The sequence below is a fragment of the Nerophis lumbriciformis genome, linkage group LG01 (assembly GCF_033978685.3).
Source record: "Nerophis lumbriciformis linkage group LG01, RoL_Nlum_v2.1, whole genome shotgun sequence".
Lineage (NCBI taxonomy): Eukaryota > Metazoa > Chordata > Actinopteri > Syngnathiformes > Syngnathidae > Nerophis > Nerophis lumbriciformis.
Window position 1 is genome coordinate 5,764,599 of NC_084548.2, and position 17,478 is coordinate 5,782,076.

Sequence of the window (17,478 nt, forward strand, 5' to 3'; positions counted from 1 at the left end):
CTTTAAACACCTTTAACTTGTTAACAATATTAACTATAAGTGTTAAACATGCTTGTATTATCTTTAAACACCTTTAACTTGTTAACAATATTAACTATATGTGTTAAACATGCTTGTATTATCATTAAACACCTTTAACTTGTTAACAATATTAACTATATGTGTTAAACATGCTTGTATTATCTTTAAAAACCTTTAAGTTGTTAACAATATTAACTATATGTATTAAACATTCTTGTATTATCATTAAACACCTTTAACTTGTTAACAATATTAACTATATGTGTTAAACATGCTTGCATTATCATTAAACACCTTTAACGTGTTAACAATATTAACTATATGTGTTAAACATGCTTGTATTATCATTAAACACCTTTAACTTGTTAACAAAAACATATATTTCATAAATAAGTAAATATAAATTATATATATGAATGAGGTAGATCCCCACGACTTGATCAATTGAAAAGTAGCTCGCCTGCAGAAAAAGTGTGAGCACCCCTGGTTTACATGATTGCTTAATTGGTTTACTATGATGAGTCACGATTGGTTAAGATTAGGGCAAAATATTACGGGCGGGTCATTGAACCAGGAAAGGAAATCACAACAAATGACGACGATAGAGAAGGAGGAATAATCAAGCGGGCGATTTATATCATACAGATACTGTTAGAATAATTTAATCTAAGTTATCACAAAAACTCAATGAGTTCCCAGCGAGAAGACCAAAATCTGTCTTTGAACCTACCAAGAAGAAGGCTTGTAAAACTCCACTGTGTAGGATGGGAAGCAACATGAAGGTGTTCTGTTTTCTTTCATGTAGGCGAAGTTGGTAGAGTGGCCGTGCCAGCAATCGGAGGGTTGATGGTTACTGGGGTTCAATCTCCACCTTCTACCATCCTAGTCACGTCCGTTGTGTCCTTGGGCAAGACACTTCACCCCTTGCTCCTGATGGCTGCTGGTTAGCGCCTTGCATGGCAGCTCCCGCCATCAGTGTATGAATGGGTGAATGTGGAAATACTGTCAAAGCGCTTTGAGTACCTTGAAGGTAGAAAAGCGCTATACAAGTACAACCCATTTATCATTATCATTATTTATTATGTATTGTAATCAACAGAAAGATATTGTTTTAACCCAAGGACTACAAAGCGGAGAGAAGGCAGGATCTGCCCAAGTTCCAGACACCGCTTTTTTGAACTCTTTTACAAACCTCTTTTTTGAAGTATTTTACGAACCTTTCTTTGAACTGTTTTACGACCTTTTCTGTGAAGTGTTTACAACCTTTTATTTTGAACTGTTCTGTAAAAAAAAAAGGCAAGGCTGTTTACGACCCACGTCCCTTTTAGAAGCAGCTGTTGCCACGTGGTCAGGGGAAGTCCAAATAAAGGAGGAGGCGTACAATCTTTCGCCAGAGCGTGCTGGAGACTGTACAAGAGTACAGACCAGACGTTTCTCCTCAAATTGAGCCAAATTTAATTCGGTCTCGGTTCGATTCTTTGCTTCTATCAGTGTTTGAACCTGACAGATACACACATGATTGGAATTATAGACGCACAGATTGAGATATGCTTTTGCAAATAATTTTGCTCCAATAATATTCCCTAGTTTATTATTACAACAGAGATGCAAGCACAGACTGCAGACTGCCCTTCATAGTTAATGTTTCAGATAAAGTCACGATATCACCCGTGCTCCTTTGTCATTTCCTGCCACTCACCATGATGTCACCTTTAAGGAGCAGCGCTGGTTCGATGGTCACGCAAAGTCGCCTTCCCCCGCTTCCTTGAAGGTCACTGTAGACCAAACACAACACAAACAAGTCAGATGACTAAAGATTGCAAGATAGACTTGGGGAGCCAGAAGGATGTTCCTGTTCTGTTTCTTTTGTCCGTTTGCAGAGGATATTCAAATATGACTCAGTATCAGACTTTACAATTCGCAGCACTGTGATAAAACATAGAAAGGTAGAAGTGGCCGTTAAATACAAAAATTACTGTATTAAAAAATGGGGACGTGCTGATCATTTTTGTGGAAAAGTATGTGATCGCCATTGCTGATGAATGTATTTTCCCTCGAGCTGACTATTTATATTTAGTTCCCTGGCTGAAAAGCGGCTAGCAGCTAATTACAGTTGCGATCAAAAGTTGACATACGCGTGTAAAGAACATCATGTCATGGCTGTCTTGAGTTTACAATCATTTCTACAACTCTTATTTTTTGTAATAGAGTGATTGGAGCACATACTTGTTGGTCACAAAAACATTCATGAAGTTTGCTTCTTTTGAGTTTATTATGGGTTTACTGAAAATGTGACCAGCTGGGTCAAAAGTATACGTACAGCAATGTTAATATTTGTTTACATGTCCCTTGGCAAGTTTCACTGCAATAAGGCGCTTTTGGTAGCCATCCACAAGCTTCTGCTTGAATTTTTGACCACAAAATTGGTGCAGTTCAGCTAAATGTGTTGGTTTTCTGACATGGACTTGTTTCTTCAGCATTGTCCACACATTTAAGTCAGGGCTTTGAGAAGGCCATTCTAAAACCTTCATCCTAGCCTGATTTAGCCGTTCCTTTACCACTTTTGACGTGTGTTTGGGGTCATTGTCCTGTTGGAACACCCAACTGCGCCCAAGACCCAACCTTCGGGCTGATGATTTTAGCTTGTCCTGAAGAATTTGGAGGTAATCCTCATTTTTCATTGTCCCATTTAAAGCACCAGTTCCATTGGCAGCAAAACAGGCCCAGAGCATAATACTACCACCACCATGCTTGACGGAAGGAATGGTGTTCCTGGGATTAAAGGCGCTCAGTCGTCCATTTTTTTATTTTGATTTTCAATAATGTGTTTATATTTAATTTACAGTAATATGCTGTAAAAAAAACAAAAAAAAACTGAATTTTACAATACAATTTTGGCAACTGAGCCTGCCAGTTTTGTACTGTAAAATCTATATATTTTTAACAGTGTTGTAAAAAAATGATCAAATGCATAGGCAACCAAGTAATAATATCATGAGGCGATTCCTTATACATTTTTATATTCATACAAGCGGCTGTAATTGCGATGTGAAAAGGAGTGTGACACCCCTGCAATACAGGAAGCACAGGGAGAGTGTACACTGCAAAAAGTCAGTGTTCAAAAACAAGAAAAAAAAATACAAAAATGAGAGGTATTTTATTTGAACTAAGCAAAATTATGGCTTGTCAAGACTTTCCAAAACAAGTAAAATTAGCTAACCTCAATGAACCCAAAAATACCTTAAAATTAAGTATATTCTCATTAATAACAAGTGCACTTTTCTTGGTAGAAAAAAAAGAGACCTTTTTGCTCAATATGTTGAAAAATATTCTTAAATGAAGTAAATGCTAGTGCCATTATCTTGACATAATGATATGCGCTCGGCATCATGATTTTTTGAAATTTGCTTGAAATAAGAAATGATGACTTTAAAAAAGTAGTTTTATACTTGTGAGTGTTGATGACACAGCTTTGCAACACTTGATATTCTAGTTTCAAGCATGTTTTACTCAATATAGGTCATCAAATCTCAGCAACAAGCTGTAATATCTTACTGAGATCTTTTAGGACCAAAACACTTGAAACAAGTAAAACACTCTAACATAAAATCTGCTTAGTGAGAAGAATTACCTTATCAGACAGAAAATAAGCAAATATCACCCTTATTTGAGATATTTCATCTTACTTAGATTTCCCTTTTTGCAGTGTGGGCACGAACACAATATTTCTACTCTGTAGTTCTAATAAAATTAATATACAGTATTTCCTGACACTACACAGTACGTAAAAGGAAAAAGTCCCCCAAAAAACTCACTATATGCCTGACGTGTAGACCAACTGCATGGACTGGTAGATCTTCAGGAAGGGGTAGTAACCTGTGGAGACACAAGGAGTATTCATCATCATCATCATCATCATCCTCGCACGGAGGAATGTGCTGACTGCCATCCCTCCGTCCTGATGGACGACATCATCAGATTAAAGATAAACACACTTAAGTGTGTGTGTGTGTGTGTGTGTGTGTGTGTGTGTGTGTGTGTGTGTGTGTGTGTGTGTGTGTGTGTGTGTGTGTGTGTGTGTGACATTCTACATGGTTAACATTGCTGGGATTCAGCAGGGGTCAGTCCCTCAAGGTTCACTATGTGGACAAAAGTATTGGGACACCTCGTCTACAATGGGTAAAGAGACTATACTAACATGTACTGGAGTAAAAGTACATTTACCGTATTTTCCAGACCATAGGGCTCTCTGGATTATAAGGCGCACTGCCGGTGAGCGGGTCTATTTTTTATTTATTTATTTTTTTCATATATAAGGCGCATTAAAGGAGTCATATTATGATTTTTTTCTAAATGTAAAAGACTTCCTTGTGGTCTACATAACATGTAACGGTGGTTCTATGGTCAAAATGTTGCATAGATGATGTTTTACACATCATCTTCATGTCGCTTTCTGACAGTCTCTTCAGGATGCGCCGTTTTGTGGGCGGTCTTATTTACGTGGCTCACCTTCGACATAGTCTTGTACCCGTCATCTTTGTTGTAGCGGTGTAGCGTGCAAGGACGGGAGTGGAAGAAGTGTCAAAAGATGGCGCTAACTGTTTTAATGACATTCAGACTTTACTTCAATCAATAACGGAGCATCATCTCCTCATCCGTGGATCAATAATGCAACAACAACACCCGAAATGTGTCCCGTGAAAAACCGTTCGACCAGAACTCTCTAATAACTAAAGTTTCTTGGATGAATAATGTAAACTCACTACACCGGTATGTTTTAGCGCTTCATGGCGAGTTTACTGACAGATATAAGTAAGAACTTTACACTACTTTATATTAGAAATGGCAATAGTAGAGGATGAATGTCCCATAACAAGAAGATAGAGAAAAAGAAGAAACTTATCGACTGCGAATGCGCGGAAATTTTCAGGACTTATGCAGATCTCAAATACAGATCAGCAGGTACGAGAAGGTAAGAAAAGTCGTTATTGTATAATATTGCGAAACAAAACGCCAGATAATTTGTCTTACCTTATACACACACCATAATAATACTCCTATGTTGAAGCACAGTACAATCCATCAAGCGGTGCGGCTTCATAGCTTACCAAAGTCCTACTAAAACATTTTGATAGATTTTTGAGCGCCGTGTGTATTGTTCTATATTTTCATATAACATTTTGACGTTGTTTACTTGAGTCATATTGCAGTCTACACGTATCTCTTATGTGTGACTGTCACACTTATCATTTCACCATGTACCAAAAAAAATAGCTTAGAGGTCGGTAAGCACAACCAACATTATTCCGTACATTAGGCGCACCGGGTTATAAGGGGCACTGTCGAGTTTTGAGAAAATGAAAATGAAAGACTTTTAAGTGCGCCTTATAGTCCGAAAAATACGGTACAGTAAATATATAGACGTAGTACAAAGACTCATGTGTTTTGTCTCAGTAAGTGTGTACAACATAACTTTTAATACATATATTAAGTACTTCTGCCACCTACAGGGAGGACCAGGATGTCACTATTGCAGAATAAACTCCTCATCAGGAAACAACAACAAGGCCATGAAAAAAAACATCCGAACGGAACTCTCTAATAACTAAAGTTCCTTGGGTGAATTATGTGAACTCACTACACCGGTATGTTTTAGCGCTTTCATGGCGAGTTTACTGACAGATATCAGTAAGAACTTTACACTACTTTATATTAGAAATGGCAACAGCGGAGGATGAATGTCCCATAACAAGAAGATAGAGGAAAAGAAGAAGCTTATCGACTACGGCGTTGTCAGCACGGACTACAAAGGCGGACGTGCGCAATTCTTCAGGATTTATGCAGATCCCAAATACATACCAGCAGGTACCAGAAGGTAAGAAAAGTTTATTTTGTATAATATTGCGAAACATACGCCAGATATGTCTTACTTTATACACACACCATAATACTCCTATGTTGAAGCACATCAAACAGTGCAAACTACACTTATCTCTTATGTTTGACTGCCATTTACTGGTCACACTTATCATTACAGCATGTACCAAATAAAATTGCTTCGAGGTGGGTAAGCTCAATCAAACTTATTCCTTACATTAGGCGCACCAGGTTATAAGGTGCACTGTCGAGTTTTGAGGGGATTTTGAGTGCGCCTTATAGTCTGGAAAATACATTGTTACATTTTACTGAACTATAAATAAAAGTGCAAGTGTAAAATATTTTCATGTCAAAAAGTACTACCAAAAGGGTGGTACTGTTTATGAATTAAAGTGAAAAAATATAATAAATAATAATAATATTTTTTCCTAAATATTTATTTTGCGTCCTATTTATTTAGTAATACATTATTTTGGTATGTTTAATTTATTTTGTAAACACTTTGTTCCTTAGTTTGTATCGCAGTTTCTTTCATCAGTGCATTCATTTTCAATTTCTCTGCCTATTAGCAAATGATGACAATCAAGCAGGAAGAAGATATAAGATCAAATATACGCAGCTTCTTCCTGCTCCTTTTCGGACACGTTGAACCGCGTTAGTGTGAGCATAAAATAAGCTCCTTTGTGTAACTTGTCAAGCATGGAGCCAGGTAAAATACTTGGAAAATAAAATACTCGGGTGAAAGTAGAAGTGCAGATTTTAAGATTAGGCTTTGATAAAAATACACAAATATGTAAAAAAATTAATTATAATATTTGTTACATAAGGTGTCCGTTTGTGAGGTCACTGAGAGCCTGCATCACAAATGTGAGTTGAGGTCTTTTCAATCAATCAATCAATGTTTACTTATATAGCCCTAAATCACGAGTGTCTCAAAGGGCTGCACAAGCCACATCAGGGCAAGGAAAAACTCAACCCAATGGGACAATGAGAAACCTTGGGAGTGGACCGCAGATGTGCCCCCCCCCCCCCCCCGGGCGACCGGTGCAATAGACGTCGAGTGGATCTAGCATAATATTGTGAGAGTCCAGTCCATAGTGGATCTAACATAATAGTGTGAGAGTCCAGTCCGTAGTGGATCTAACATAACAGTGTGAGAGTCCAGTCCATAGTGGATCTAACATAATAGTGTGAGAGTCCAGTCCGTAGTGGATCTAACATAATAGTGTGAGAGTCCAGTCCATAGTGGATCTAACATAATAGTGTGAGTCCAGTCCATAGTGGATCTAACATAATAGTGAGAGTCCAGTCCATAGTGGATCTAACATAATAGTGAGAGTCCAGTCCATAGTGGATCTAACATAATAGTGTGAGAGTCCAGTCCGTAGTGGATCTAACATAACAGTGTGAGAGTCCAGTCCATAGTGGATCTAACATAATAGTGTGAGAGTCCAGTCCGTAGTGGATCTAACATAATAGTGTGAGAGTCCAGTCCATAGTGGATCTAACATAATAGTGTGAGTCCAGTCCATAGTGGATCTAACATAATAGTGAGAGTCCAGTCCATAGTGGATCTAACATAATAGTGTGAGAGTCCAGTCCATAGTGGATCTAACATAATAGTGAGAGTCCAGTCCATAGTGGATCTAATATAATAGTGAGAGTCCAGTCCATAGTGGATCTAACATAATAGTGAGAGTCCAGTCCATAGTGGATCTAACATAATAGTGAGAGTCCAGTCCATAGTGGATCTAACATAATAGTGTGAGAGTCCAGTCCATAGTGGATCTAACATAATAGTGTGAGAGTCCAGTCCATAGTGGATCTAATATAATAGTGAGAGTCCAGTCCATAGTGGATCTAACATAATAGTGAGAGTCCAGTCCATAGTGGATCTAACATAATAGTGAGAGTCCAGTCCATAGTGGATCTAACATATTAGTGAGAGTCCAGTCCATAGTGGATCTAACATAATAGTGTGAGAGTCCAGTCCGTAGTGGATCTAACATAATAGTGTGAGAGTCCAGTCCATAGTGGATCTAACATAATAGTGTGAGTCCAGTCCATAGTGGATCTAACATAATAGCGAGAGTCCAGTCCATAGTGGATCTAACATAATAGTGTGAGAGTCCAGTCCATAGTGGATCTAACATAATAGTGAGAGTCCAGTCCATAGTGGATCTAACATAATAGTGTGAGAGTCCAGTCCATAGTGGATCTAACATAATAGTGAGAGTCCAGTCCATAGTGGATCTAACATAATATTGTGAGAGTCCAGTCCGTAGTGGATCTAACATAATAGTGAGAGTCCAGTCCATAGTGGATCTAACATAATAGTGAGAGTCCAGTCCGTAGTGGATCTAACATAATAGTGAGAGTCCAGTCCATAGTGGATCTAACATAATAGTGAGAGTCCAGTCTATAGTGGATCTAACATAATAGTGAGAGTCCAGTCCATAGTGGATCTAACATAATAGTGAGAGTCCAGTCCATAGTGGATCTAACATAATAGTAATCATAATCTGTGGCACCAAACTCAGCCGAGTGTGTTCCAGGAGTCTTACTGAGATGAATAATGGACATTTGGAGGAGAAGCATGGAGTCTCTGACTGATAAGAATAAAAACACACACCTCCTTCTCCTTGGAAGTTGGGGAGGGATGGAATGAGAACTTGGTGCAGGAAGAGCGGGCTGCTGTTCATCTTGATGGCTCCGGACAGAAGACCCCCGAAATAGTAGATATACCTGATGAATCCAATACACCGCTTCTTAGTATCGTTATCAAGTAATGAACTCAAATCCCTGGAAGACGAGACTAAACATGAGAGCCAGCCAGGAGCAGGCATGCTAATGGCTAAGCTAGCTTTAAACAACACCAAGAAATAATTGCTAAGTAAAGTTTGAGAAGTGTAGATGTTAGCATGTTACAGGAAGTTGACACGTATATTAATAAGACTCTAAGTGGCTCCCTGGAGCTTTTTCAAAAAAGGACAAACATGACACAAACCTTCATTGTTGAACTCACCGTAGTTTGTTTACGTGTACAACTGTCTTTGACGCTGCCACAGAAAGATGTGTTTTATGCCACCCCTTCTTTGTCTCATTTTGTCCACCAAACGTTTTATGCTGTGCGTGAATGCACAAAAGTGAGCTTTGTTGATGTTACTGACTTGTCGGAGTGCTAATCAGGCATATTTAGTCACTGCAAGCTAATCGATGCTAACATGCTATTTAGGCTAGCTGTATGTACATATTGCATCATTATGCCTTATTTGTAGGTATGTTTGAGATCGTTTAATTTCCTTCACCTTTGTCCTCTGTGTATTTAATTTATAGTTGCATGTCTCATGACACATTATCTGCATAGAATAGAATAGAAAGTACTTTATTGATCCCTGGGGGAAATTCAGCACCACAGTTCGCTCACAATAAACAATAAACACTTAGGTATTTTTTACATGTGAATAATATAAATACAGTCTATTATACAGCATTATTCACATGTGAATAATATAAATACAGTCTATTATACAGCATTATTCAGATGTGAATAATATAAATACAGTCTATTATACAGCATTATTCACATGTGAATAATATAAATACAGTCTATTATACAGCATTATTCACATGTGAATAACATAAATACAGTCTATTATACAGCATTATTCACATGTGAATAATATAAATAGTCTATTATACAATATTATTCACATGTGAATAATATAAATAGTCTTTTATACAGCATTATTCACATGTGAATAATATAAATGCAGTCTATTATACAGCATTATTCACATGATAATAACATAAATACAGTCTATTATACAGCATTAATGTGAATAATATAAATACAGTCTATTATACATCATTATTCACATGTGAATAATATAAATACAGTCTATTATAAAGCATTATTCACATGTGAATAATATAAATAGTCTTTTATACAGCATTATTCACATGTGAATAATATAAATGCAGTCTATTATACAGCATTATTAACATGTGAATAACATAAATACAGTCTATTATACAGCATTATTCACATGATAATAACATAAATACAGTCTATTATACAGCATTATTTACATGTGAATAACATAAATACAGTCTATTATACAGTATTATGCACATGTGAATAATATAAATACAGTCTATTATACAGCATTATTCACATGTGAATAACATAAATGCAGTCTATTATACAGCATTATTCACATGTGAATAATATAAATACAGTCTATTATACAGCATTATTCACATGTGGATAATATAAATACAGTCTATTATACAGCATTATTCACTTGTGTGAATAATGACGTATGTGTGTGTGTGTGCCATGTTGTTCCAGACCACAGCAAACGTTACCCAGCTTGCAAAGATTGTAAAAAATCCATTAGAAGATAGCCTGCCTTTCCTTTTAACTTGGACACACACATCTATACCTTTGGTCATTTAAGCCAGTCATTTCCAGGAGTTATCTCATCCTCTGAGAAGCCTCCGTTTTACTAATATTTTCCATTGTTGTAAAAAAATGTGTAGAATAAACGACAACGAAGATTTGCTTCAGCCTGCGACACATAGTCATTTTGATAGTAGGCTAATATAGACACTTACATCATGTGTTGCCTTCATTATAACACTTATATAAGCCTTTTAATTTTTGCGAATTTTTAGTTTTTTTGTTGTACTTTTGGTCCAATATGGCTCTTTCAACATTTTGGGTTGCCGACCCCTGACCTAGAGAGAGGATAATATAACAAGTGTTGGTGTGTCAGCATTCAGTACATGACATGGATCGATCCATAAATTGGTGGTGTCGATACCAAGGGTTGTATCAGTATATGATTGATACTAAAGTCGATATTTAAATTTTTTCAAAATGTTTTTTTGTTGTTTTTGTTCATGTGTACAAACTCAGGGGAATAATTCCCTGGACACATGGAGGACTTTGAGAGCAAAAACCAAAGGATTTAAATGAGTACTAGATAGTTTTTGTATTTGTTTAAGTATTATGTAGTATTGACTGTTTTGCTGAAACAATTGAATGTAATACAAGGGACTAAGGAACTACTTTAAATATTGTGTTGACATTGTTAAACTGTCAACAGCACTCACCAATAATACATTGAAAAACTGATAGTTAATACATGTGTTGGTATCAGTCGATCCTGCGCATGCATGACCAGAATTGGCCGCATAAAATTCTGATGGAATCATCCCTTGTGAATTGTGTACCAATCACCGCATGAGTCTTTAAAGCGTGTTACACTTTGCACCTGCAGAGGGAGCCATTGAGCAGTAAATAATCCACACTATTTACACAATAGGAAACAACACAAATATGTCACTATTATATAGATGAGGGGTCGGCAACCCAAAACGTTGAAAGAGCCAAATTGGACCAAAAATACAAAAACAAATCCGTCTGGAGCCACAAAAATATATAAAATATATATATAAGTCTTATAATGAAGGCAACACATGATGTAAGTATCTATATTAGCTATAATAGCCTACTATCAAAATGACTATGTTTCGCAGGCTGAAGCAAATCTTCGTTGACAGAAATGTTGAAATGTACCGTATTTTTCGGACTATAAGTATAAGTCGCACCGGCCGAAAATGCATAATAAAGAAGGAAAAAAACATATATAAGTCGCACTGGAGTATAAGTCGCATTTTGGGGGGAAATGTATTTGATAAAAGCCAACACCAAGAATAGACATTTGAAAGGCAATTTAAAATAAATAAAGAATAGTGAACAACAGGCTGAATAAGTGTACGTTATATGACCCATAAATAACCAACTGGTATGTTAACGTAACATATTATGGTAAGAGTCATTCAAATAACTATAACATATAGAACATGCTATACGTTTACCAAACAATCTGTCACTCCTAATCGCTAAATCCCATGAAATCTTATACGTCTAGTCTCTTACGTGAATGAGATAAATAATATTATTTCATATTTTACGCTAATGTGTTAATAATTTCACACATAAGTCGCTCCTGAGTATAAGTCGCACTATGAAAAAAACTGTGACTTATAGTCCGAAAAATACGGTAATATTTATTCTACACATTTTTACAACATTAGAAACCATTAGTAAATCAGAGGCTACTCAGAAGGTGAGATAACTTGTTCATATTGTTGTTACTCAGCCAGCGTTTGTGGGTCTGATGGACCCGTTGCATTTTGTGGCTTTTAATGCCTCACAATCAAACACTTTTATGTTAAAATACCAAACAGATGTTTACCTTATTCCAATAAACATCTGTTGAGTATTTTAACATAAAAGTGTTTGATTGTGAGGCATTAAAAGCCACAAAATGCAACGGGTCCATCAGACCCACAAACGCTGGCTGAGTAACAACAATATGAACATTACACAAGGCTTAAATGAGCTCAAATATACCTACAAATAAGGCATAATGATGCAATATGTACATACAGCTAGCCTAAATAGCATGTTAGCATCGATTAGCTTGCAGTCATGCACTGACCAAATATGCCTGATTAGCACTCCAACAAGTCAATAACATCAACAAAGCGCACCTTTTGTGCATTTATGCACAGCATAAAACGTTTGGTGGACAAAATGAGACAAAGAAGGAGTGGAAGATTTTACATGTAAACAAAGTGTTGCGTCACGGTCCACACTGTGGTGAGTTCAAGAACCACCAAACGATGTCCACCAAATACTCTAATCAGTGAAGCGTACACACACACACATATTAAACAGTGGACTTTCTCACAATCGGGAAGGTTTGTGTCATGTTTGTCCTCAAACAAAAAAAAATACTAACACAAAAACAATCTTTTTCCATTTCCAATCCTTTTATAAAAATGCTCCAGGGAGCCACTGGGGCGGCAATAAAGAGCCGCGTGTTGCTGACCCCCAATAAAGATAAATATACAAGCATAGAAATGCTGTATACTTCTGCGCACACTTCATGTTTGGCTTAACTAGCATGCAAAAAAAAAAGCAAAGGATTCAACCCTTCCTGTTTCCCCCCTCAGACCCCCCACTTGTAAGCACCCTGTGGCCTCTACCTGTTTTGTGATGGCTGGAGGGAGGAGGCCACCTTATCTTCACAGAACTTCCTCATGGCCAGAGTACTGAGAGCCTGGTCCGCCCTGCACACACACACACACACACACACACACACACACACACACACACACACACACACACACACACACACACACACACACATACTGGTTGTCATTTGGAATGGGGACCAAGTTTTTGATCATGACTTATGGGGACCAGCCTTTCTACAGGTGGTGGAGGCATAAAAAAAATGGTGTAAAATGTCCACTGGCCAGTTAGCTCATACACGTCTTTAAATCTCTGGATTGATGAAGTAATGTGCGGATCATTCTTACTGGGGACCCTGGGGAAAAAGAGTTCATATGGTTCATGGGGACCAAATTGAAATAATTTTGCATAATTCACACAAATTAGTACATGACTACTGAGGACCATTTAAAAAGAACAAAAGTTGAAAGTAAATATGACATGATGGTCAGAATACATCACTACAGCTGTCCTCTTATAGGAAGTTTCACCACTTAAATGTTTTAAAGCAAATCCTGCATCTTCTGTGACATTACTGAAAACTGCTATTTAGCAGTCCTCTGCAACTCCAACTACCATATATAGAAGGATGGAACATTCTGAATGTAATCATACTTTAAAGGCCTACTGAAACCCACTACTACCGACCACGCAGTCTGATAGTTTATATATCAATGATGAAATCTTAACATTGCAACACATGCCAATACGGCCGGGTTAGTTTACTAAAGTGCAATTTAAAATTTCGCGCGACATACCCTGCTGAAAACGTCTCGGTATTGTAGAGGACATTTTGGGACAGCATGGTGGCCAGCTATTAAGTCGTCTGTTTTCATCACAAAATTCCACAGTATTCTGGACATCTGTGTTGGTGAATCTTTTGCAATTTGTTCAATGAACAATGGAGACAGCAAAGAAGAAAGCTGTAGGTGGGAAGCGGTGTAGTGCGGCCGACTGCAGCAACACAAACACAGCCGGTGTTTCATTGTTTACATTCCCGAAAGATGACAGTCAAGCTTTACCATTGGCCTGTGGAGAACTGGGACAACAGAGACTCTTACCAGGAGGACTTTGAGTTGGATATGCAGACACAGTACCGTGAGTACGCTTCCAAACATTTGATCGCGTGCCGCTATGTGCATGTCACGTACGTAACTTTGGGGGCTTTGGGGAAATATATGTGCTGTATGAACTTTGGGGAGGTGAACGGTACTTTGGGCTGTGGGATTGAGTGTGTTGTGCAGGTGTTTGAGTTGTATTGGCGGGTTATATGGACGGGAGGGGGGAGGTGTTTGTTATGCGGGATTCATTTGTGGCATATTAAATATAAGCCTGGTTGTGTTGTGGCTAATAGAGTATATATATGTCTTGTGTTTATTTACTGTTTTAGTCATTCCCAGCTGAATATCAGGTCCCACCCGCCTCTCACAGCATCTTCCCTATCTGAATCGCTCCCACTGCCCTCTAGTCCTTCACTCTCACTTTCCTCATCCACAAATCTTTCATCCTCGCTCAAATTAATGGGGAAATCGTCGCTTTCTCGGTCCGAATCGCTCTCGCTGCTGGTGGCCATGATTGTAAACAATGTGCAGATGTGAGGAGCTCCACAACCTGTGACGTCACAAGGCTTTTTTATCAGCGACCAAAAGTTGCAAACTTTATCGTCGATGTTCTCTACTAAATCCTTTCAGCAAAAATATGGCAATATCGCGAAATGATCAAGTATGACACATAGAATGGACCTGCTATCCCCGTTTAAATAAGAAAATCGCATTTCAGTAGGCCTTCAAGGCATACTTTCCAACCCTTCCGATTTTCCCGGGAGACTCCTGAATTTCAGTGCCCCTCCCGAAAATCTCCCTGGGCAACCATTCTCCCGAATTTCTCCCGAATTCCACCTGGACAACAATATTGGGGGCGTGCCTAAAAGGCACTGCCTTTAGCGTCCTCTACAACCTGTCGTCACGTTCAATTTTCCTTCATACAAACAGCGTGCCAGCCCAATCACATAATATATGCTGCTTTTACACACACACATAAGTGAATGCAATGCATACTTGGTCAACAGCCATACAGGTCACACTGAGGGTGGCCGTATAAACAACTTTAACACTGTTACAAATATGCGCCACACTGTGAACCCACACCAAACAAGAATGACAAACACATTTTGGGAGAACATCCGCACTGTTACACATTACACAACAGAACAAATACCCAGAACCCCTTGCAGCACCAACTCTTCCGGGACGCAACAATATACACCCCCCGCTACCACCAAACCCCGCCCACCTCAACCCATCTCCCGAATTCGGAGGTCTCAAGGTTGGCAAATATGCTTTAAGGTAATAATTAGAGATGTCCGATAATATCGGCCTGCCGATATTATCGGACGATAAATGCTTTAAAATGTAATATGGGAAATTATCAGTATCGGTTTTTCTATTATCAATATCGTTTGTTTTTTTTGTTTGATTTTTTTTGTTTTTTTAATTAAATCAACATAAAAAAACAGAAGATACACTTACAATTAGTGCACCAACCCAAAAAACCTCCCTCCACCATTCACACAAAAGGGTTGTTTCTTTCTGTTATTAATATTGTGGTTCCTACATTATATATCAATATATATCAATACAGTCTGCAAGGGATACAGTCCGTAAGCACACATGATTGTGCGTGCTGCTGGTCCACTAATAGTACTAACCTTTAACACTTAATTTTACTCATTTTCATTAATTACTAGTTTCTATGTAACTGTTTTTATATTGTTTTACTTTCTTTTTTATTCAAGAAAATGTTTTTAATTTATTTATTAATTTATTAATAAATAAATAAAATAATTAAATAATAAATAAATTAAATTAATTAATTAAATTAAATAAATTAATAATTATTAATTTATTTTATTAATTTATTTTACTTATTTTATTTATTTATTTATTTTTATAAAGGACCTTATCTTCACCATACCTGGTTGTCCAAATTAGGCATAATAATGTGTTAATTCCATGACTGTATATATCAGTATCGGTTGATATCGGTATCGGTAATTAAAGAGTTGGACAATATTGGAATATGGGATATCGGCAAAAAGCCATTATCGGACATCCCTAGTTTTTTTCATTCTTTATTACGCATTTTCGGCCGGTGCGACTTATACTCCGAAAAATACGGTAATCCAAATTTCCCAGTAAACATGTTTTATGAGCCAAAGCTTAAAAATCACTTAGGCATCTTCAGAATGGATCTGACTCTCATTTAAAAAGGTTTCCCTTTCAGGGACCTGTTTTTTTTGTCCCCATACCGTCAGCGGTCCCCTAAAGGTGACTGTGTAAACAGAGCGATATCCCCATTAAGTAAGCATTGCCAGAACACACACACACATAGAGAGAGAGAGTGGCTTTCAGCAGATCATTTCCATGATGAGTCCCACACCAGACTCTCTCCATGCCAGGAGCGACATGGAGAGGATACAGCTGGCATGGGCCACAGGATTCCAGTGTTCCTGTGCAAAATCCACTGGGCTTAATTCATCAAACGGCACCTTGAAAGTGGAAATTGTGGCAGTGTCTTTTTTGTGTGTGTGTGTGTGTGTGTGTCAATGGAGAAAACATCCAAATGCTGCTCTCTTCCATGCAAGTAAACTAAGAGTAAGAAGATGCCACTCACCCTGCTGAGATCTTGCTGTAGTGCATGTAGGCTGCAATGATCACTCCTGTTTTGCCTTTGTTGCCCTGCACAAACATGACAATAAATGCTCCAATTGGCGCATCTGTTCAAGGCGTGTGGTCTACTAAGGCAACTGACTGTTTAAAATCATCTCCACTAACGTCAAAAAAAAAAAATGCATCAACAGTGTTGCCATTTCTAATATAAAGTAGTGTAAAGTTCTTACTTATATCTCTCAGTAAACTCGCCATGAAAGCGCTAAAACATACCGGTGTAGTGAGTTTACATTATTCACCCAAGGAACTTTAGTTATTAGAGAGTTCCGGTCGGACGTTTTTTCACGGGACACATTTCCGGCCTTTTTGTTGCATCAGTGAGGAGCAACTTTTCGTACTTTCTGGTACCTGCTGATCTGGATTTGGGATCTGCATAAATCCTGAAAAATTGCGCGCATCTGCCTGTGCAGTCCGTGGCGACGACGCCGTAGTCGATAAGCTTCTTCTTTTTCTCTAACTTCGTGTTCTCTATCTTGTTATTCATCCTCCGCTATTGCCATTTCTAATATAAAGTAGTGTAAAGTTCTTACTTATATCTGTCAGTAAACTCGCCATGAAAGCGCTGAAACATACCGGTGTAGTGAGTTTACATTATTCACCCAAGGAACTTTAGTTATTAGAGAGTTCCGGTCTGACGTTTTTTTCACGGGACACATTTCCGGCTTTTTTGTTGCATTAGTGAGCCACGGACGAGGAGCAACTTTTCGTACTTTCTGGTACCTGCTGATCTGTATTTGGGATCTGCATAAATCCTGAAAG

At 37.9% G+C, this 17,478-nt stretch overlaps 1 protein-coding gene across 3 annotated transcripts in view; it reads right to left on the reverse strand.

Annotated features, from left to right (window-relative positions):
• Positions 1-17,478, reverse strand: part of tns2a (tensin 2a) — a 220,920-nt gene that overhangs the window by 32,045 nt on the left and 171,397 nt on the right. For all 3 annotated transcript variants that reach the window (XM_061974002.1, XM_061973993.1, XM_061974011.1), the window contains exons 10-14: positions 16,664-16,728; positions 12,964-13,047; positions 8,531-8,643; positions 3,837-3,897; positions 1,721-1,796 (exon numbers count right to left, since the gene is read on the reverse strand). In XM_061974002.1, the coding sequence (XP_061829986.1) occupies positions 1,721-1,796; positions 3,837-3,897; positions 8,531-8,643; positions 12,964-13,047; positions 16,664-16,728 (399 nt within the window). The remainder of the gene's footprint in view (positions 1-1,720; positions 1,797-3,836; positions 3,898-8,530; positions 8,644-12,963; positions 13,048-16,663; positions 16,729-17,478) is intronic.